Source organism: Rattus norvegicus, chromosome 1, assembly GCF_021556685.1.
Source record: "Rattus norvegicus strain SHRSP/BbbUtx chromosome 1, alternate assembly SHRSP_T2T, whole genome shotgun sequence".
Classification (NCBI taxonomy): Eukaryota; Metazoa; Chordata; class Mammalia; order Rodentia; family Muridae; genus Rattus; species Rattus norvegicus.
Window position 1 is genome coordinate 80,786,731 of NC_141534.1, and position 22,339 is coordinate 80,809,069.

A 22,339-nucleotide genomic window follows, 5' to 3' on the forward strand; every position below is an offset into this window, starting at 1 on the left:
CCTCCCCCCATAGACTAGTTCACTGTGGGTTCAGTCTTAGCAGGACCCAGGGCTTCCCCTTCCACTGGTGCTCTTACTAGGATATTCATTGCTACCTATGGGGTCAGAGTCCAGGGTCAGTCCATGTATAGTCTTTAGGTAGTGGCTTAGTCCCTGGAAGCTCTGGTTGCTTGGCATTGTTGTACTTTTGGGGTCTCGAGCCCCTTCAAGCTCTTCCAGTTCTTTCTCTGATTCCTTCAATAGGGGACCTATTCTCAGTTCAGTGGTTTGCTGCTGGCATTCGCCTCTATATTTGCTGTATTCTGGCTGTGTCTCTCAGGAGCGATCTACATCCGGCTCCTGTCGGTCTGCACTTCTTTGCTTCATCCATCTTGTCTAATTGGGTGGCTGTATATGTATGGGCCACATGTGGGGCAGGCTCTGAATGGGTGTTCCTTCAGTCTCTGTTTTAATCTTTGCCTCTCCCTTCCCTGCCAAGGGTATTCTTTTTCCTCATTTAAAGAAGGAGTGAAGCATTCACATTTTGATCATCCGTCTTGAGTTTCCTTTGTTCTAGGGATCTAGGGTAATTCAAGCATTTGGGCTAATAGCCACTTATCAATGAGTGCATACCATGTATGTCTTTCTGTGATTGGGTTAGCTCACTCAGGATGATATTTTCCAGTTCCAACCATTTGCCTACGAATTTCATAAACTCGTTGTTTTTGATAGCTGAGTAATATTCCATTGTGTAGATGTACCACATTTTCTGTATCCATTCCTCTGTTGAAGGGCATCTGGGTTCTTTCCAGCTTCTGGCTATTATAAATAAGGCTGCGATGAACATAGTGGAGCACGTGTCTCTTTTATATGTTGAGGCATCTTTTGGGTATATGCCCAAGAGAGGTATAGCTGGATCATCAGGCAGTTCAATGTCCAATTTTCTGAGGAACCTCCAGACTGATTTCCAGAATGGTTTTACCAGTCTGCAATCCCACCAACAATGGAGGAGTGTTCCTCTTTCTCCACATCCTCGCCAGCATCTGCTGTCACCTGAGTTTTTGATCTTAGCCAATCGCACTGGTGTGAGGTGAAATCTCAGGGTTGTTTTGATTTGCATTTCCCTTATGACTAAAGATGTTGAACATTTCTTTAGGTGTTTCTCAGCCATTCGGCATTCCTCAGCTGTGAATTCTTTGTTTAGCTCTGAACCCCATTTTTTAATAGGGTTATTTGTTTCCCTGCGGTCTAACTTCTTGAGTTCTTTGTATATTTTGGAAATAAGGCCTCTATCTGTTGTAGGATTGGTAAAGATCTTTTCCCAATCTGTTGGTTGCCGTTTTGTCCTAACCACAGTGTCCTTTGCCTTACAGAAGCTTTGCAGTTTTATGAGATCCCATTTGTCGATTCTTGATCTTAGAGCATAAGCCATTGGTGTTTTGTTCAGGAAATTTTTTCCAGTGCCCATGTGTTCCAGATGCTTCCCTAGTTTTTCTTCTATTAGTTTGAGTGTGTCTGGTTTGATGTGGAGGTCCTTGATCCACTTGGACTTAAGCTTTGTACAGGGTGATAAGCATGGATCGATCTGCATTCTTCTACATGTTGCCCTCCAGTTGAACCAGCACCATTTGCTGAAAATACTATCTTTTTTCCATTGGATGGTTTTGGCTCCTTTGTCAAAAATCAAGTGACCATAGGTGTGTGGGTTCATTTCTGGGTCTTCAATTCTATTCCATTGGTCTATCTGTCTGTCTCTGTACCAATACCATGCAGTTTTTATCACTATTGCTCTGTAATACTGCTTGAGTTCAGGGATAGTGATTCCCCCTGAAGTCCTTTTATTGTTGAGGATAGCTTTAGCTATCCTGGGTTTTTTGTTATTCCAGATGAATTTGCAAATTGTTCTGTCTAACTCTTTGAAGAATTGGATTGGTATTTTGATGGGGATTGCATTGAATCTGTAGATTGCTTTTGGTAAAATGGCCATTTTTACCATATTAATCCTGCCAATCCATGAGCATGGGAGATCTTTCCATCTTCTGAGGTCTTCTTCAATTTCTTTCCTCAGTGTCTTGAAGTTCTTATTGTACAGATCTTTTACTTGCTTGGTTAAAGTCACACCGAGGTACTTTATATTATTTGGGTCTATTATGAAGGGTGTCGTTTCCCTAATTTCTTTCTCGGCTTGTTTCTCTTTTGTATAGAGGAAGGCAACTGATTTATTTGAGTTAATTTTATACCCAGCCACTTTGCTGAAGTTGTTTATCAGCTTTAGTAGTTCTCTGGTGGAACTTTTGGGATCACTTAAATATACTATCATGTCATCTGCAAATAGTGATATTTTGACCTCTTCTTTTCCGATCTGTATCCCTTTGATCTCCTTTTGTTGTCTGATTGCTCTGGCTAGAACTTCAAGAACTATATTGAATAAGTAGGGAGAGAGTGGGCAGCCTTGTCTAGTCCCTGATTTTAGTGGGATTGCTTCAAGTTTCTCTCCATTTAGTTTAATGTTAGCAACTGGTTTGCTGTATATGGCTTTTACTATGTTTAGGTATGGGCCTTGAATTCCTATTCTTTCCAGGACTTTTATCATGAAGGGGTGTTGAATTTTGTCAAATGCTTTCTCAGCATCTAATGAAATGATCATGTGGTTCTGTTCTTTCAGTTTGTTTATATAATGGATCACGTTGATGGTTTTCCGTATATTAAACCATCCCTGCATGCCTGGGATGAAGCCTACTTGATCATGGTGGATGATTGTTTTGATGTGCTCTTGAATTCGGTTTGCCAGAATTTTATTGAGTATTTTTGCGTCGATATTCATAAGGGAAATTGGTCTGAAGTTCTCTTTCTTTGTTGTGTCTTTGTGTGGTTTAGGTATAAGAGTAATTGTGGCTTCGTAGAAGGAATTCGGTAGGGCTCCATCTGTTTCAATTTTGTGGAATAGTTTGGATAATATTGGTATGAGGTCTTCTATGAAGGTTTGATAGAATTCTGCACTAAACCCGTCTGGACCTGGGCTCTTTTTGGTTGGGAGACCTTTAATGACTGCTTCTATTTCCTTAGGAGTTATGGGTAAACCCACAGTCTTACACATGGCCCTGGTTATCTTGGTGCATCATAAAATAAGATGAATAGGAAAAAATGAGAGAGATTTGTAGAGGGGAGACTGGAAGGTGGGGGCGAGAATGCCAGTATGCATGGTAAACATGTATAAAACTTAAAAATTCCCACCTAAAACAAAGACCTCAAACCAAGCCAAACCAACTAAATAAACAAATCATATATCAAGACAGGAGAGGGCATTTCCAGCTGTCTCCAGAAGATAAACTCAAGTTCTTGTGATTTCCATTACATAGTCATGATCACATGAGGGATTTAGACTTAGGAAAGCAACCTAAGACGACTTCCTAAGGCTAAGCCAGCTAAAATCCAGCATGGATGAGGGAGGGCCTTGTGCTGAGGAGCTTTTGGCAGGTGATGGTTTCTGGGGTATGAAGAGTCAAGTTTTCTTCAGGGATATGTCTCCTGAGAGGTGACCCATGCTCCAATAGACTGCCTTTTATTTGTTTTAGATAAAGTATCATATATTTCATTGACTTACTGCCCTTTGGTATTAAGTACAATTTGATCATTGCATTTAATAAGATATTCAATAAATGTTACACATTATATTTAATTTAAACAAAAATTATGGTATGTTAACAACTACCTTCAATTTAACAAGGCTATATTTCTAGAGTATCCTGAGATGAAAATGGAAAACATGACTATACCTATGCCAAAAGATGTTCATAATTGAATTTTAACATTAAAGTGAGGCATTAGTACATTTGCAGTAGATTGTCTTACCCCACATACGGAAAGTAGACTCAGTGGGTTTAAGCAAAGAGCATGTGAAGTTGGGATGGACTGGTGAAGATATGATGGAGGGAATTCACAGGAGAGAAAAATGGGTGATGAGATTTACCAAGTGACACACACATATGCATGCATGAAGTTCTCAACAAAAAGAGGGAGAAGAACAAAATGAGTGATGTACAGTCAAAAACTCAGAAGCTGGTGTCTACAGGCATGGGTGGGCTAATAGTGTTGGGAACAAAGAAAATTATTCCAAGTACTACTATTTCATTTTCAGTATCTGTTTTTCTAGTTTAGTTTAGTAAACTAAATTCAAGTTCCTAGGGGAACTGGGGACTTCCCAATAACTGAATGGCTTCTATTATAAGGAAACAGTTGTCTGAATCCAGACAGCTCAAGGACAACTTCTCCATTTTGCTGGCAGGGTCAAACTAAGTTCATGTTCCCAAGCCCAGGAACTTATTCCTAACTTGATCAGTAAAAACTCCCTTGCTCAACCCATATCTCAAAATATGATTGGAAAATGCTACAGTCCACTCCACTTCCCCTTCACTTTGTGCTCTTATCCTTTAAATATACTGTGCATTTTCTCCTCAGGGTCACAGTCTAGTTTCTGATTTTGTTCCATGACCCTGATGGATTAGTAGTGTCTTGATTACAATAAATTTTTGTCATCTGTATTGACTAGTGGAGTTTTGCTGGATTTATTTTGGATTTAAGTGGATCCCACAATATGGGTTGCCTGGTATGTGTGGAGTCAATCATGTTTCTCCTGTCTATAGCTTAGTGTCTGAAGTGATGTCTTATAGGAAGAGAAGAGATACTTACGATACCCTCTGCAGTATGCACTTTGATTGCTTCCAAGTATTACATAGAAGCCTCACACCCTTGTCCAAGAGATTATTGTCTGTGAGATCCAGACTTATCAGGGATTGATTGGCTTTCAGGGCTGGGAAGAAGTCATCCCATTTCTGAGCAGTGGTAGAACAAGATCCCAGGCTGTGGAAGAAATGAGAACAAGTATGTTATGAACGGTTCAGAGAATGATGTAGGTAGAATAGCTGTTCTTGCTATTGTGAATGAGTTTAGTTAAGTATATAGCAGGCCAAAGTAAGAGAACTAATTGAAAGAGATAGTAGAACATCAAATCAGGCTTACAAAAAGCTAGTAGAAACTAACTGTCATCAATTGAAGGTATCAGATTGTTTCAGATCAAGCTTGTTCTCCTTGGATGAACTTCCTACAAACTTTTGAGTTTTCTTTCCTATTATAGGAATGAATGGCTTACTTCCTAGCTGTTTAAAGGCACAATGTTTATACTCTTTGGCCATTCTGTATTCTCCTTCCCGTGGTGAGTACAAAAACATGGTCTAAATTGCCTAACTTCAGCAAGTTTCATTCTCTTTCATGTAATTTTTTTGATCATGCATGCTTTTAATACTAGTACTTGGGAGGTGGAGGCAGGCAGATCTTTGGAGGGGACAGGCTAGTATGGTCTACACAGTATGTTCCAGGCCAGTCAGAACTACACAGTGATATCCTATCTCAAATTAATTTTCACTCTTTTAATATTTTATACAGATACATAATATATCTTTTCCCACCCACCCAATAATATATCTTATTCACATCTTCTACAACTAATTCATACTGTCAACTCAACAGATTTCCATCCCAAATTCATGTTCCCTTTTAGCCCCATCTGTAGCTGAAGAGATATCAGCCATCAAGGCCAGATTGGTGAGGGGAGAATCACTTTTTCTTTGGTGTTGTGACCACTGGTAGGTTGCCCATGCCTCAAGGATAGTCCCATACCCATGTGCATATATGTATTGCAAATTGTACTGCCATGAATGTATGAATATATATATATTCATATATATATATATATATAGTTTAAAGACAGGGTTTATCTATGTATCCATGACTGACTTCAAGTATTATGTATACAAGGCTAGCCCTTGAACTCAAGAGATCTACCTGCTTCTGCCTCCCAAGTTCTTGGATCAAAGGTATGCACCACCAAACCCAGCTTCATATATTATCTGTGAGACTGGGTCTCACTATGTGGATCTCAAAGTTTCAGTCCTCTTGTTTCAGTCTCCCCAGTCCCATGATTGTAGGCAAGTGAGGGGTTTTTATTATCTCCAATTTTATGTTGGAAGTAATTATATCTTAACATTGAATGTTTTAAGTTGAAAACACACACTGAATGATATGTAGACATTCCCACAGCTAAAATGTACTACAGACAATGAAGAGCCTTTCTCTTAGAGTCACACTGTAGCCATGTAACCAAGTTGAATCAAGGTGTCAGCATATTATGTGGACTGCCAATTGTTTCCAAAAATAATAAACATTGAACTTACATGACTTTCCTTTCATTTTGGACATTATCTTATTTATTTAAAGTGAAAATTGAGTCTCAAATATTCAACTCATACACTTTCACTCCAAGATAATTCTCTCAGAAAAAGGAAAAAAGGCCATTTTCCATGGATAGTATTCACAATAGTTACAACTTATCTCATGACTTGTTTTACCTCATGTCCTAGTCCTTATGGATTGTATGATAATCCCCTCTCTTTATTGACAAGAGGACCTAGACAAATTGGTGAATATTACATATTGGGGAATACAGAGCATGGTTTGTGGCCTAACACTGTGTCCCTCCTACTGCTGCTGGTTCAAATGTGGTCATATTTGGATCCATGGACCACAGGATGGGGTTGGTGATATAAGCAGTAGAGAACATACTAACAGCTAATATCCCAGTCAAAAGTGATGCCAGTGGAGGGTTTAACTGATACTCTGGAGCACCTTTGCTGGGAAGTAGGGGTCTTCAAGCTTATGTTGAATGACAACTCAAGAAGAATATAACTACAACAACCACAAGAAAATGCCCAATAGGGCTATTACTTAAACTCTAGGAGCTTCTTGGTCACAGGGTTGTCATATATAGTTGTTTATGTTGTTCAGAACTCAGAGAAGGTGAAGACTGAATTATTTTTCTATCTTTTAGTCTATATGCTCTGAAGGTTGGTGTTCTCTCTCTCTCTCTCTCTCTCTCTCTCTCTCTCTCTCTCTCTCTCTCTCTCTGCATAAGCAATCTTATTAGGGAGACAGAAATGAAGCCCAGAGGCTGCTGGAGGAGGGGAGTGGAGATATCTAGAAAGTCCCAGAGACCTGGTATGTGAGAGGCTCCCTGGATTCAGTGGTGGTGATCTTAGATGAAATGCCCAACAGTAGGGAGAGGGAACCTGAAGAGATCACCTCCAGTAGTTAGATGGGGTCCCCTGGTGGAGAGATGGAAACGTCAAACCACCTTCAAAATTTTTGACCCAGAATTGTTCCTGTCTAAAAGATATTCTGGGACAAAAATGGAGCAGAGAAAAGGAATGGCCAACTGGTGACTGGCCCAACTTGAGACCCATCCCGCAGGTAGGAACCAAACTCTGATACTCTTACTAATGCTATATTGTGCTTGCAAACAGGAGCCTAGCATGGTTGTCCTCTGAGAGGCTCTACCAGGAATGAATGAGGTTGGAGACTCATAAGGAAGAGTTAGGGGAAGGATTGAAGTCCTCTGCTTTGTCTGGCCTCAGTGAGGGAGGACGTGCCAAATCCTGTAGAGACTTGATGCCCAGGGAAGGAGCAGGCATCTGGCGGGGGGGCGGGTAGCACCCTCTCAGAGGTGAAGGGGACAAGGGATGGAGTAAAGAACTCTGGGAGGGGGGATAACATTTGGGATGTAAATAAAGAAAATAATCAATTAAAATAAGAAATCTTTACCTCTAATTTAGATTTGCTATATAGAAAGACCTGAGATAGTTTTATATGACCAGACTTTTAGGGAATGAAGAGACAGACCTGAGAAACTTCAGGTTGCATGCTGGATTTTTCACAACCTTACACAGTGAGTGAAGCATGCTATCCAGTTTACCACCTTGCAAAGTCAGATGTGAGATGGTTTCATAACCACAAAAAATGAGGCATAATTTCTCATACGCATCATCTGGGGAAATATTTTTGAGGCTGAGGGAAAGAACACAAAAGAGGAGATATTGAGTGCTGTTGAGATGGCTCAGTAAATAGACATACTTGGCACCAAACCTGTAAACTTCAGTTTGATCTCAGGGACCCACGAAGTCAAACAAAAGAACCAGTTCTGGCCAACTGTCCTCTGGCTTCCACTCACACAAATATATACCTCACATTCTTCTCCACAAAATTATAAATAAATATAATAAAAATTTCTAAAAAGATGATTTTGACTTTTATACCTCTACTGCACAATAAACAGAAGCAAAGGAATGTACTTGCTTACATTTTGGCTCCCCCAAATTAAACTACCCCATTCTTCAAGGCATTGTTGACAGACTTGTATTTAGGCTATACAACATGGTTTTGTTATAGGTACACCTCGTCAGATAATTGACAAAACCAAGATAATTAACACATCTATCATCTCACACAGCTACCATTTTCCACTTCATAGTTACAACCCTACACTCCTGAAATGTTCAAGAAACATGTTGATTTGGGCTGAGATACTCCTTTTTTGGTGCAACCATATGATAATCTCTATATAAAACAGATTCTAAAAAGATTTATTTTTAACTATGTTGCAGTGTATTTATCTATGTGTGGGTATGAGTAGGTGTGTGGGTATATGCTTGTGTGAGTACAGCTGCCTTCAGATTCCAAAAGAATGTATCAGGTTCTCTGGACATAGAGTTACAAGAAAATGGATAAAGATTGTATTGTGTCAAATAAGCCATTTTTGTGTGTGTGAGAGATTACAGATGATCTATGCTCTCACGTTGTGTATGGTGGCATAGGTCTGTAATCTGACCATATGGGAGACAGGTAGAGTGTCAGAAGTCTGGAACCATCTTGCTCTACAAATGAGCTATTGGAAAACCAGGCCTACATAGACCACCATCTCAAAAGACCACCTAAACCAACTCTGCCAAACCACCCTCAACTCTTCTCAGCCAATATGGAGCATATTTTGATATTATAATAACATTACAGCACATGCTATTTTCAGATCTTATCTCAACTCAAGCTTTGTTTCTATTGTCTAACATCTCTCGTTAGAAACTATTTGACATCCTTGTGATTTATATCTTCCTAGATTTCAATCTTCTAGGCACACAATCTACAGATTAACTTCAAGTAAGAGTGAAATGTTCCCCATACTCTGCCCTCATGCATTTCAGTTACAGACTTAACCTTTCTCTTGCACACAATTCATTTTATTCCAATTTCATTAACTTACATACATGTTTTTGGTAATGGGCATATAACTTTGCCCAGTTGACTTTCTATGCTCATGCCTCAAGCACAAGCTCTCTATCTTTCTACATCAGTGGCTTTCAGCCTGTCATGATTCTGTGTCCCCTGAGGACACTAGATGATACTTGGCTACCTGTAGACACTGAGGTTTCTTAAGACTGAAGGCAGAAAGTGCTGTTGATATCTGGCATGTGGAGGTGAGGGAGGGACCGTACTCACCATTCTATAATATATAGACCAACTTTCTTCCCTCCCACAAATACATCACTCAAGTTCCCACATAGGTTGGGGACTCTGTTCTATTTAGAGCCAAATGGTTGCCATAGCAGGATTCAAACTGCCTGGGGATCTTGATTTTTCTTATGGTATTTGTGGACATCAAAACTGTATTCTGCATTATACCGTTACTACATGATTCTTCTCTAGATAAACTTAAATGGCAGGGCTACCTAATTTCCCTGTGTCTTGGATATCTGGTTTGAGTCTTGGATATGAGTTTGAGGATTTTTCCAGTACTCTATAATTGTGAACACTTTGGTTGTATGATAGGGGTTCTCCTCCAGAGATCAACTCCAACTTACACCACTTTCTGGAGATGGCAGGGAGCAGAGGACAGCTTTTCACAAAGAATCTCCAGTGAGGAGCTGTTGAGGAAGCTTTCGTGGATTTCTAGAAAGGCCAGTTTCTCATTTGAATGAAATGTGTCACAAAAGTCTGTCCAGAGAGTTAGCATGCATTTTTTGTCCTGGAACCTACAAAAACAAAGAGACTAATTTTATTTCTACATGTATTCATGTGTGCTTGCATGCTCCTATGAATCTTCCAGCACCTTCCACCTTTTGCTTGAGGCAGAATGTCTCATTGGTTTGCAACTGTATCAAGGAGGCAAGGCCAGCAGGCACTTAAGCTTCCACCTTTTATCTTTTTATCACTGAGGTTACAGGCATTCACAACCTTGTATTTTTGTGTGGGTTCTGAGGATCTAAACTCGGGTCTTTGCACTTGCCTCACTATAAATGATTTAAGGACTGAACTTTAAGGATTGGCCCATCTTCAAAGTTTCTACAAAAACCTTTGAAATTTGTCTTTTATATTTGCATCCAAATGGATGGTTGCTATGACTTTTTCCTGTGTACTTTGTCCTTCCTGGTCCATCTCCACTCACCTGTTTGCTTCTTTTTGATCCCCTTATGTTTTCATGTACCATATATTCTATTACCTGCAGTTCTTTTCTCTTAAGGGATCTCCTTGGTCTAATTTGTTTCTGTATTGCTGCAATTAAATACCATGACCAAAAGCAACATGTGGAGTTAAGGTTTTATTTTGCCTTTTTCTTCCTGATCACAGTTCATGACTGATGAACTGAAGTACAGGCCATGGAGGAATACTGATTATGGCTTGCTCAATCTGTTTTCTAATATGCCCCCTCCAGAAATACTAGCCTAACAATGGAACCACCAACAGTGGTTCATCAATATCAACCAAAAATGTCCCACAGACTTGCTTACAAGCCAATCTCTCAATTGATGTTTTCTTCTCTCAGATGACTCTAGTTTTATGTTCGCTTCACAAAAAATTAATCACTACAGTTTTGTGTAGTTTCAGAACTTTATCTTCCTCATGTATATATACACATACATAAAAACATTAAAATCTAGAATCAGTTTGAAAGAGAACATGGTATTTATCTGGATCTGCCTTCTTTGATTAATAATTTCTAAATTTATTCATGTTCCTGGAACTGTTATGATTTCATTTTCTTTACAGAACAATAACATTTAGTCATTTGCAGCAACACAGAGGATATTTTATAAAGTGAAGTAAGTTAAACCAGAAGGGCAATTACTTAACATTCTCTCATATACAGCAATTTAAAAAAGACAAATTGAATACTGAAATAGTGCTTCAGGTTAAGAAAGGTACAAGGTTAAGGCATGTTAGGGCAGAATGTATGAATTTGAAAATTTATGATTTATGTGTGTGAGGTTTTGCCTGCATGAATGTCTGTGTACATGCATATACCCTGAAACTGGACATATAGACAGTTGTAAATTACTATGAAGGCTCTGGGCATTGAACCCAGTTCCTCTGGCTGAGCATCAGGTGCTCTTATTTCTGAGCTGTCTCTTCAGGCCCTCAAAATACCTTTAATTTCCACTTCTATAATGGCAATGATGCTATCCACTTAGGAAAAATAGAAAAGCATCTCTAAGTGGGTAAAACAAAAAGTGCTTTAAGGATTATTTAGAAAATAGTGTTCAGAGAAGTGAAGCTTTAGCTCAATGATAGTATGCATGTGGAGTGTTCATTAAGAGCTGTGTTTGATCTCAATGGTGAACATAGAAAATAGTTTTTATACTTGAAAGCAATACAGAGTAAGGCCTTCAAGTGGGACATATTTAGTAAAATTTCATTTTACAAAGCAAAAATGGCTTTAAGGAGAAGATAACAGAGCATATATAATGTGAGGACAGGCAAGATGATTCACTGGGAAAAGGTTCTTGCTGCCAAGCCTGATGAATTCAATGTTTAGGATATGTGAGATTCAAGGAGACAACTGGTTTTTGTAAGCTAGTCTCTGACTTTTGTACACACATATTTAATAAATGAGTTTAATAAAAACATATGTCGTGTAAAAGTGGAAGTGGGGTTATCCACGAGTAAAAGGGTTTAAGCATAAATGGTGAGCAGGGAGATGAGGGGTACAGGCAGGAGGATCCACTAAGAATATGTATGAAAATGCTGTAAGGAAAGTAATTAAGCAATTGCTCACTGAAAGAGAGACCATAGAACCTAAGATATTTAACTCTCAGGCTGGCATCCTTAATTATATCATAACTTTACCTTTTATTATTAATTAGGAAGGAAGTTGAACAGATAAAAAATGTCCTACCCTGACATACTGAGAATGAGAGACATCAGCCTCTTACTAAATGCACATGGGATGAGTTGGAGGTAGAAATACCATTCAGTAGCCTAGTAAGAGCACCAGTGGAAGGGGAAGCCCTTGGTCCTGCCAAGACTGAACCCCCAGTGAACGGGATTGTTGGGGGGAGGGCGGTAATGGGGGGAGGATGGGGAGAGGAACACACATAGAGAAGGGGAGGGGGAGCAGCTAGGGGGATGTTGGCCTGGAAACCTGGAAAGGGAATTAACAATCGAAATGTAAATAAGAAATACCCAAGTTAATAAAGATGAAAAAAAAAAAAAAGAAAAAAGAAAAAAGAAAAACCATTCAGAAGCATGTGAGGAAAATAGGGTTCTTACCTTTGGTCCTCAGCTGTGGACTCCAGTGTAGCAAAATTCTCTGGGAAGACTGCCTTTTCTACTTTAAGGAACATTGTCTGCAAGTTCTGAGAGTTCTTGAGGCAGAATGAAGCATGGACGAGGTCCATGTTGGTTTTCAAATGCAAGGAGACTTCCCCAAAGAGGGCCATGGCTTCTTTCACAAACTCCTCCTCCTGAGATTCATAGAGACAGGAAAAGATCTCTTGCAGATCCATCAGTAATAGGAAGGGTTTATTTTCCCCCAACTCACACTCCAGGAATTTTCTCTTGACCCCCATTGATATTTGGCAGCCAAAAATGGTCTCCAGCTCTTGAATATGAGTTTTGTTCAGGAGGCTAAATACAAATGGCAGCACTCCAGACAGGTTGGGGTTTTTCAACCTTGCTTCCCTAGAAAGCATCTTCTGTATACTATATTTAGAGACATCCTTGCTTTCTTGCCCGAGTTCCTGAACAAATATTATGGCAGCCAGGAGCTGCTGGATACTGAGGCAGATGAAAGAAAGACAGTTTGTACAGGAACTGTCCTCAAGAAAGATGCACCTGTACACCACGGGATGCAATTTATTCAGGTTCAATTTTAATTTCAAGAAGTCTTCTTCACAGAGTATGGGCACCTGTTCTAAGAGACTATCGGCAGCCAGGATACATATTTTCTTGAATAAGATTTGGAGTTGCTTGTTGAGATGGCCATCACAGGCTTCTTGTAGGAAGACTCTGCAGAGGAAGTTCAGGAACATAGAGGTGTAGGTCTGACATGTCAGAGCCAGGTCTTCCCCCTTCTTCATTCCTAGCTCCAGACAGAGGCAGAATATTCCACATGCAGCAGGAAGTGAGGCCATTTGGAAGAGAGCTTCATTGCATTTAACTTCCTTAAGAGCTCTCAGTGCCTTTCCCTCACCTTCACCCTCTTCCTCACCCTCCTCATCTTCAAAGTATTGCTGAAAGTACTCCTGTTTTTCTGGCTCTAAGAAACCCTGAGTTTCTACTAGGACAGGCTGATCTACCATGAGGTAGATTTGGTGCAAAGACTGTGTTTGTGTGGTTACCAGCAGTGTGCTATGAGGTTCCATCTTCCTCATTAGCAAACTGCTCAGTAAGACCTCTACAGGCTTCACTGTGTTCCAGTCACCACAGATATCACGGAGCAGAGCTCCTGCTGGGAATGTCAGCTCATCAAAACCATCTACCACAAATAAGAATTGTTCTGACAGGACTAGACGCCGAATCATATAGTATCTCCAGGAGGGATTGTTCATGGAGAGGAGGTGGGCAAAAGTGCAAGGTTTACTATTATTAAGTTTCCTGCAGCTGATGTAGAAGGCACATGAAAAACTCTGGGCCTGCTTACTCTCTGACCATTCTAGCATTAGCCTCCTTGCCATTGTGGTTTTTCCAGAGCCTGGAGGGCCATGCAGCACAATTGTATAAGCAAATGGCATTTCTATCTTCGGGTTACACAATGTCAGGAGTGTCCTGTAGCTCTCAGTATCCACATAGATTTCTTTATTGCATTTGGGCCAGAAGTTCTTCTTCCATTTTTCAGTGTACATATTCCTCCATTCCTTTTTATGTTTGTGCTCTTTACCATCAATTATTGGGGGGGATAAACAGAACATAGTTTGTTATTGTGAAAAATTATCTTGTATAAAGTAGAAAAGGAAATTAAAGAACACACCTCTTAAAAAGCAACTTAAATCCAAGTTTATTTCAGCAAGATGTGATGTGGACATCTTATTTTGTATGCAAATGTTCTATTAAAAAGAGTCCAATTAGAAAGAATTTAAAAAGCTTTAATTATGGTTATATGAGTGTATGTGGGTATGGACATGTGAGTACAGTCAGATGCCTCTGCTTGATGCCTACATAGATGCCCACAGGTTAGCAATGACAGTTTAGTCAGAGATGCTTTTCTTTAACATGAGTAGTTGTTATCAAACTTGTAACTGGCCCTGAAAGAGTAAGAATATGTTGAATAATCTGCACCTTTATATCATTCAAGGCACAGGGAACACTGAAGAAGAAGGGGTAAAAATATAAGAATCAAAGGAAAGGTAGCATTTTCTAAGGTGTGGCATTATTATTATATTCTTATACTCCAGAATCTGAGATCACCTGGCCAAGACTGAACTTGTGAACATTCATTATAGAGCAGGAAAGCATCACAGAACATCTCCTCTGAGGATTTATTGTCTGGGAGTGGCTCACAAGGCTGAAAACCTTTGTGAGAATGCATAAGCAGTAGTGGTTATAGGGGATGGTACACATTTTTCCCATCATTGTAGCCATGGTAAGGTGTCCATGCTTGTATAAGCAGTCCTAATGAAATACACACACACACACACACACACACACACACACACACACACACACACACGGTGGGGAGGGGGAAGGAGAGTGGGAGGGAGAGGGAGAGGGTGATGGAGATGAAGAGGGAGAGGGTGAGGGAGAGGGAAACAGGGGAGTATCAGTTGGGAAGAGAAAAGGTTGCAGGAGTAGAAGGGGAACAAGAGATGATGATGTGCATGAATATACAAATACATTATATATGTATGAAGATGTCATTAAAAACCATTATTATCTATAGTTAGTTTATACACCAACCAATACTTAAAAAGCTGCCAATGCGGTTTGTTAGAATAACTTGTCTATTTTTTCTACTGGACCAGAACAAGTCACAAGAGCTCAGAAAATGATTCCCTGTGATATCCATTGTTAGTTCATTATTACTGCTTGCAAATGTTAGTTGAGAAGAAGTGAAGTGCTATCTAGCTGTAACACTTCCCACTTCTTAGGCACCTATCAAAGTAGAGTGAAAATATGTTTATTTGAAGCCATGTGTACATATGTTCTGTAACAGACCAGGATATGATGCTGGAAACCATCTCTTCAGTATGAGAATTAATTTGTACTAACAATAGAGAAAGAAAGAGTGTAAAGGGGTAAGGAAAAACTCCCTTACTCCTTTGTTTACCTCTAATTAGGGTTTATATCACAAAGGTGCCTGTCTCTCTCTCTCTACAAAGGGGAGAAAACAGAGAATCCATATGGTTAATTCTCATTCCTTTACTATCCCTGTGGCATAGCTACATTTTTCTCGTCACTATCTGGAATTCACAATTCATTGCTGGAAGTGCTCTGTAAACTAGAATTTTAAGATTGCTTTGATAGTATTTTTCATCTGTTGGGCATCTCCCAGGTGAAAAAACACATATATAATATAACTTCAATTTTTGTCCTAATCTTTCTCATTATAAGAGATCCAGGCAATCAAAACCAAGATGCTTAGAAACAAACTTTTTTATCTCTACAGTTCACAATAGTATTATGCAAAAGGGGGAAAATCTGAAACATTTAAGGCCTTAATATGAGATCTGAAAGTCTAAGGAATGTCATGCCTGAAATGGAACATTTATAGGACATTCTACCCAAGGATCAGGGACCATTGCAGAAAAGGGAGTAGAAAGAGCTGGTGGATGACTGACAAGGAAAGCATTTTCAGAACCTGACAGAAAAGCTGCACATGTGAACTCACTGTAGTTTGGGCAGTATGTACAAATCTTGTGTAAGTTCAAGCCAGACAAAATCCCAACATAGTGATAGGGAGGATGGGTGACTTGGGGTGGGCACAAAGTCCCACCCTAGCTAAGGATCTATTGGCAATTGACAGTTACTGGGGAAGGAAAGAAGAGCCTATTTTTATTTGATATCATGTCTTTCTGTTGGAGGTGGGTTCAATAAGTTCCCTTTCCCCACTATAGGGCATTTCATGGGGTTGCTATTCCACAGTCAAAGCTCTTATCCATAATTATTCCTGTCTGAAAGAAATGTAGAGATGGCAATGGAGAGGAGCCTGAGGAAAAGAAGGTCCTGTGGCAGGCCCAAAGTGGGATCCAGCTCAAGGAGAGGCCCCAAGACCTGACACCATTACTGAGGCTATGGGACATTCACAAAAAGGGACCTATCATTAGTGCCCCACCCCCAAAGACCCAACAAGTAGCTGAAAGAGTCAGATGCAGTTATGTGCACCCAACCAATGAACAGAAGCTGCTGACCCCTCTGGTTGAATTAGGGAAAAGTTGGAGGAATCTGAGGAAGAGGGCAACCCTATAGGAGGATCAGCAGTCTCAACTAACCTGGACCTCTGATATCTCTCAGACACTGGATCACCAACCAGGCAGCACACACTAGCTGAGATGAGGCTTCCAGCACATATACAGCAGAGGACTCCTGGGTCTGGGTTCAGTCAGAGAAGATAAACTTAATCCTCAAGAGACTGGAGGCCTCAGGAAGTTTAGTGGTCTGGTGGGGTTGGGACATCCTTGTGGAGACTGAGGAGGGGGAGGAGGAATGGGATGTGGAATAATTGGAGGTTGGACCAGGAGGGGAATAAAATATGGATTGTAAATAAAAGAGCCTATTTTCTTAAAGTGTGTGACTTCTGGTAAACAGACTATGTTCTACGGCATGCTCCATACCCACAAAAAGTTGGACAGTACAAATTTAACTCCATGGATTAAAAACAGAGTATTTGGAAGTTGGGAAGATGGGTGAATCTTGGAGCAGTTTGGGTAAGGATGGTGAATATGATCAAAATGAAGTATATGAAATTCTCAAAGGATTAATGAACTTATTAAACAAAATAGTAAGACAATACAAAACTCTGAAATTGTTAGAGAAGAGTTCAAGGTATGGATTTAGATAAGTATTATGAGTTTGAGGCCAGCCTGGCCTATAGAGAGAGTTCCAGGCCAAATAATGCTACACAGAGGAATCCTGTCTCAAAAACCAAAACCAGAACAAAAACAAAAAACAAAAAAGAGAATACAAAGAAATGAGAAAAAAACAAGATAGACAATCTTTACCCAAACTAACTAGACAACACCAATACTATTCAAATTATTCTGCAAACTGAAACAGAAGAAACATTGACAAATTAATTTAAGAAGCCATATTTATGCTGATATCTAAATCACTGAAATAGTCAACAAGAGAAAGGGAACTATGGAGCAATTTTCCTTATGAACATAGATGCAAAAATATTCAAAATACATGTAAACTGAATTGAAACACACTATGCCTAAGTAGGCTTCATCCAAAAGATGCAGGGATAGTTTAACATACAAAAATCAGTCAATGGAATATATTACATAAACAAACTGAAAGAAAAAAAAACACATGATGACCTAACTAGATGCTGAAAAATTTTTGATGACATCCAATACTGCTTCATAATGAGTCTTGGAGAAAGCAGTAACACAATGTACATATCTAAACATAATAAACTCAATTTACAGCAAGTCAATAGCCAACATCAAATTAAATTGAGAGAAACTCAAAGCAATTATACTAAAATTGGGAACAAGACAAGGCTGTCCACCCTATTCACAGGTACTCAATATAGCATGTGATGTTCTAGCTAGAGCAATAAGACAACTGAAAAAGATCACAGGGCTATGAATTAGAAGGGAAGGTATTTGCACACGATATGGTAACATAAGTGGCCCACAATTCTACCAGGGAACTCTCAAACTCATTAAACACTTTCAGTGAAGTGGCTAGATACAAGATTAACTAAAAAAATCAGTATTTCTCCTTTATATAAATGACAAACATACTGAGAAAGAATGAAACAATATCCGTTATCACAGCCACAAACATTATTTCCACTTTGGGTTAACTCTGCCCAAGCAAACGAATGGCTTGTATGGCAAAAACTTCAAGTCTTTGAAGAAAGAAATTGATGAAGGCAGTAGAAGATGAAAAGATTTGCTATGCTCATGGATCACTAGAATTAACATAGTATAAATGACCATTCCACCAAAAGCAAGGTACAGATTCAACACAATGTCCATCAACATTCCAACACAATTCTTTATAGGTCTTGAAGGGACAATATTCGATTTTATATGGAAAATTAAAAATCTCAGGACAGCTAAAACAATACTGTACAATATAAGAATTTCTGTAGATATCATCATCCCTGATTTCAAGCTGTCCTACAGAGCTATAATAATAAAAACGGCATGGTATCAGCATAAAAGCAGACACTGTGATCTATGCAATTGAAAACACAGATATAAATCCACATATCTCTGAATACTAAAGTTTTGATGAAGAGGTCAGAATTCAATGGGAAAAACAAAGCGTCTTCCAGAAATTGTGCTGGTCTAATTGGATATCCGTAGGTAAAAGAATGCCAAATAAAGCCACATTTATCATCTTGCTTAAAACTCATATCCAAGGGGCTGGAGAGATGGCTCAGCAGTTAAGAGTACTGACTGCTCTTTCAGAGGTCCTGAGTTCAATTTTCAGCAACCACTTGGTTGTTCAAAACCATCTGTAATGGAATCTGATGCCCTCTTCCAGTGTGTTTGAAGAGAGTAACAGTGTACTCACATATATAAAAAACAATACAAAAACACCTGAAAAAATCCTCATGTCCAAATGGACATTAAACCAGACACTTTGAAATTGATAGAAGAGAAAGTAGAGAACACCTTTGAGGGCATCAGCATAGGAGATCATTAATATTTTTGATAGCATAGGCAAAGTTTTTCACCAATCCCACATATGACGGAGATCTAATATACTTTCTATCTATCTATCTATCTATCTATCTATCTATCTATCTATCTATCTATCTATCTATCAACTAAACAGCAACAAATCAAATAACCCAATTTAACTATAGTACATATCTAAACAGAATCCTCAATAGAGGAATCTCCAATGGCCAAGAAATACTTGAACCAATGTTCAACATCATTACCACCAGAGAAATGCAAATCAAAACTGCTTTGAGATTTTATTGTATACCTGTCAGAATGGCTAAGATCAATAACACAAGCTCATGTTGGTGAGGATGTGGAGCAAGAGAAGCACTCTATTATGACTGGTGGGAGTGCAAACTTGTTCAACCAATATGGAGATCAATGTGTTGTTTCCTCATAAAATTGAGAGTACTTCTATTTCAAGACACAGCTATATAAACCCTGGGCTTATACCCAGAGGACACTCTATCCTACCATGAGACACTTATTCAACTATGTTCATTGTGGCTTTATTCATAACAGTCAGAAACTGGAAACAATCTGGAAATTCCTTAAACAAGAAACAGATAAAGGAAATGTGGTATATTTACACATGGTGTGTTACTCAGCTATAAAAAATGACATCCCTATCCCAGAAAGATAAACATGATATGTCATCACTTATAAGTAGATATTAGCTGTCAAGGAAGATCACAATATAATCTATAGACCCAGAGAGACTAAGTAGAAACAAGGAGCTCTAGGCAAGACACACAATTCTTTCTTAGAAGGGGAGGTAGATATTTTAGGTGTCCTGTTGGTGGGTGGGTGGGAGTGGGAAGGAATTAGATCAAGGAGGGAATGGCAGAGGAAAAGAGTACTAGTAGAGATGACTAGAATAAGCGGGCATTTAGGAGGCCATGTGGAAACCTGTTGCAGCAGAAACTATTCCTGTTGCAGAGGAATCTATGAGTGTTACTATAGTCAGGACTCTTAGTACTGGAGAATACAGAGCCTCAACTCTCTATCTTTGGTAATCTGGGAGGACTCCCCGTTGAGGAACTAGGACATCAACCTAGCTACAATATCTCCAACCCATGCCTGTCCTACCAGAAAGATGTGCCGAGGGAATGGTGGTTCAGAGATTGTGGGAATGGTCAAACACTTATTGGTCTAATATGAGGACCAATCCATGATACTGAGCCCATGCCTGACACTGCCTAAGAAGTTGACTGGTTCAGAGACCTAGGAAAGGACTAAACATGATTGATGAACTCCTCTCTTCCCCACAAAAATGTTAATAAAATTATTCCCAAATACATAGATTAGTGCCTAGCCTAATTGATATGAGAGAGGCTTCCTCTGGCAGTTGATATGAATGGATGCAGCAACTCACAACCAAAGGTAGAACTTGGGGAACCCCATGGAATAGGGGAAGAAGGATTGTAGGAGCTTGGGGTCAAGGACACCTGGAAAACATAGACCACAGAATCATCTAAGTAGCCCTCATAGGAACTCACAGAGACTGAAGCAACAGTCACAGAACCTGCAGGAGTCTGTACCAGGTCCTCTGCATACATGCTGTGGTTGCTCAGATTGGAGTGTTTGTTGGATTTGAGGGAAAGGTGAACTAGAGAGGAACTGGGCTGAGTATAGGGAGGGAATGCTGCAGTTGGGAATGTATTGCATGAGAGAAGAATAAAAATGTAAAATAAAAATGAATAGTTGTTTGATTTTGAACTGGGGCGATAATAAAAATAATTAAAAAGGTTATGAACTAGAGAGAGAGAGAGAGAGAGAGAGAGAGAGAGAGAGAGAGAGAGAGAGAGAAGTTCAAAGTGGAGAGGATGAAGAGGAGGGATGGGCTGGTGTGATATAGGAACAATGCTCATTATGATATTATCAAAATAAAATGATAGAAGAAACAGGAGAAAGATTGTAGTTTTCAGAAGAAGTGTGGGAGCCTCGAGGAGGTGGGCTTTCTTTAGCTTACAGTAACACTGAACGTTGTAAAACTTACCTGGTCTTTCATCTCCTTGAACGAAATCCTGTGGGAAAAGTGATGTCTTCAAGGGTTCTCCTGGAAGAAAGACATCTTTCATTTGCCACTGTATGAGTCCATGATCTGAAGAGGGTAGGGCTTAGAGAGAGCACAAGTTCAATCAATGAGCTCAGCATTTTATACCTAGATTATGGAAAGAGAATGTTAAGGAGACACTGCACATATAAATGAACCTCTATAAGCTTCTGACCTTATTCTGACCTGAATTATGTTCCTTTTCTAATAAGGGAGTTCCAACAGAGCTTAGGTTGCATTCAAATGTTGCTCAGCAAGGGGAATTATGCAAGAAATGCATAATTAGGTTGTTTTGGGGTATCAGTGATGCCACAGAATGCCATTGAGTCTTGGAGGTGCAAGATGTAAGGGGAGGCTCTGATACTAATAGGTTCCCTAATTGGTTTTTGATTTGTCAATGGAGAAGTCTGGGAGCCAATTGTTAGGCAGGAGTATAGTTGGGATTTCCAGGACTCAAGAGGAAAAGGAGCGTCAGGAAAAGAGTGCTTTTCAGTTTTGCCTTGGAGAAAAAGGGACATATCAATCATGGAAGGACTCGGGGAGAGCTGGAGGCTGTAGCTTCCACTATGGAGGGTGGTTAAGGATGTGGAAGAGAGATGGAGATAACAAATTGGTAATGGACTGAACTGAACTGGTCCCACAGCTCCCTCTACCCAAATCCTATGTGGGAGAGAGCTGAACTACCAGAAGTGCAGACAATCCTGAGATCTCAGGGGAGACTGCAGTAATACAGTAATACAGAGCAATAGTCACAAAAACTGCTGGTATTGGTACAGAGACAGGCAGATAGATCAGTGGAACAGAATTGAAGACCCAGAAATGAACCCACACACCTATGGTCACTTGACTTTTGACAAAGGAGCTAAAACCATGCAATGGAATAAAGATAGCATTTTCAATAAATGGTGCTGTTTCAAGTGGAGGTCAGCATGTAGAAGAATACAAATTGATCCATTCTTTTTTTTTTTTTTTTGGTTCTTTTTTTCGGAGCTGGGGACCGAACCCAGGGCCTTGCGCTTCCTAGGCAAGCGCTCTACCACTGAGCTAAATCCCCAACCCCAAATTGATCCATTCTTATTGCCTTGTACAAAGCTTAAGTCCAAGTGGATCAAGAACTGCCACATCAAACCAGATACACTCAAACTAACAGAAGAAAAAGTGGGGAAGAGTCTCAATCACATGGGCAGTGGGGAAAATTTACCGAAGAAAACACCAATGGCTTATGCTCTAAGATCAAGAATCAACAAATGGTACCTCATAAAACTGCAAAGCTTCTGTAAGGCAAAGGACACTCTCATCA

General features: G+C 39.6%; 1 protein-coding gene across 1 annotated transcript in view; it reads right to left on the bottom strand.

The window, feature by feature from the left end:
- Window positions 1-22,339, bottom strand: part of Nlrp2 (NLR family pyrin domain containing 2) — a 39,188-nt gene that overhangs the window by 13,767 nt on the left and 3,082 nt on the right. The window contains exons 3-7 of the mRNA NM_001426910.1: window positions 20,983-21,042; window positions 12,409-14,011; window positions 9,723-9,893; window positions 7,711-7,875; window positions 4,669-4,839 (exon numbers count right to left, since the gene is read on the bottom strand). Coding sequence (NP_001413839.1) covers window positions 4,669-4,839; window positions 7,711-7,875; window positions 9,723-9,893; window positions 12,409-14,011; window positions 20,983-21,042 — 2,170 coding nt within the window. The remainder of the gene's footprint in view (window positions 1-4,668; window positions 4,840-7,710; window positions 7,876-9,722; window positions 9,894-12,408; window positions 14,012-20,982; window positions 21,043-22,339) is intronic.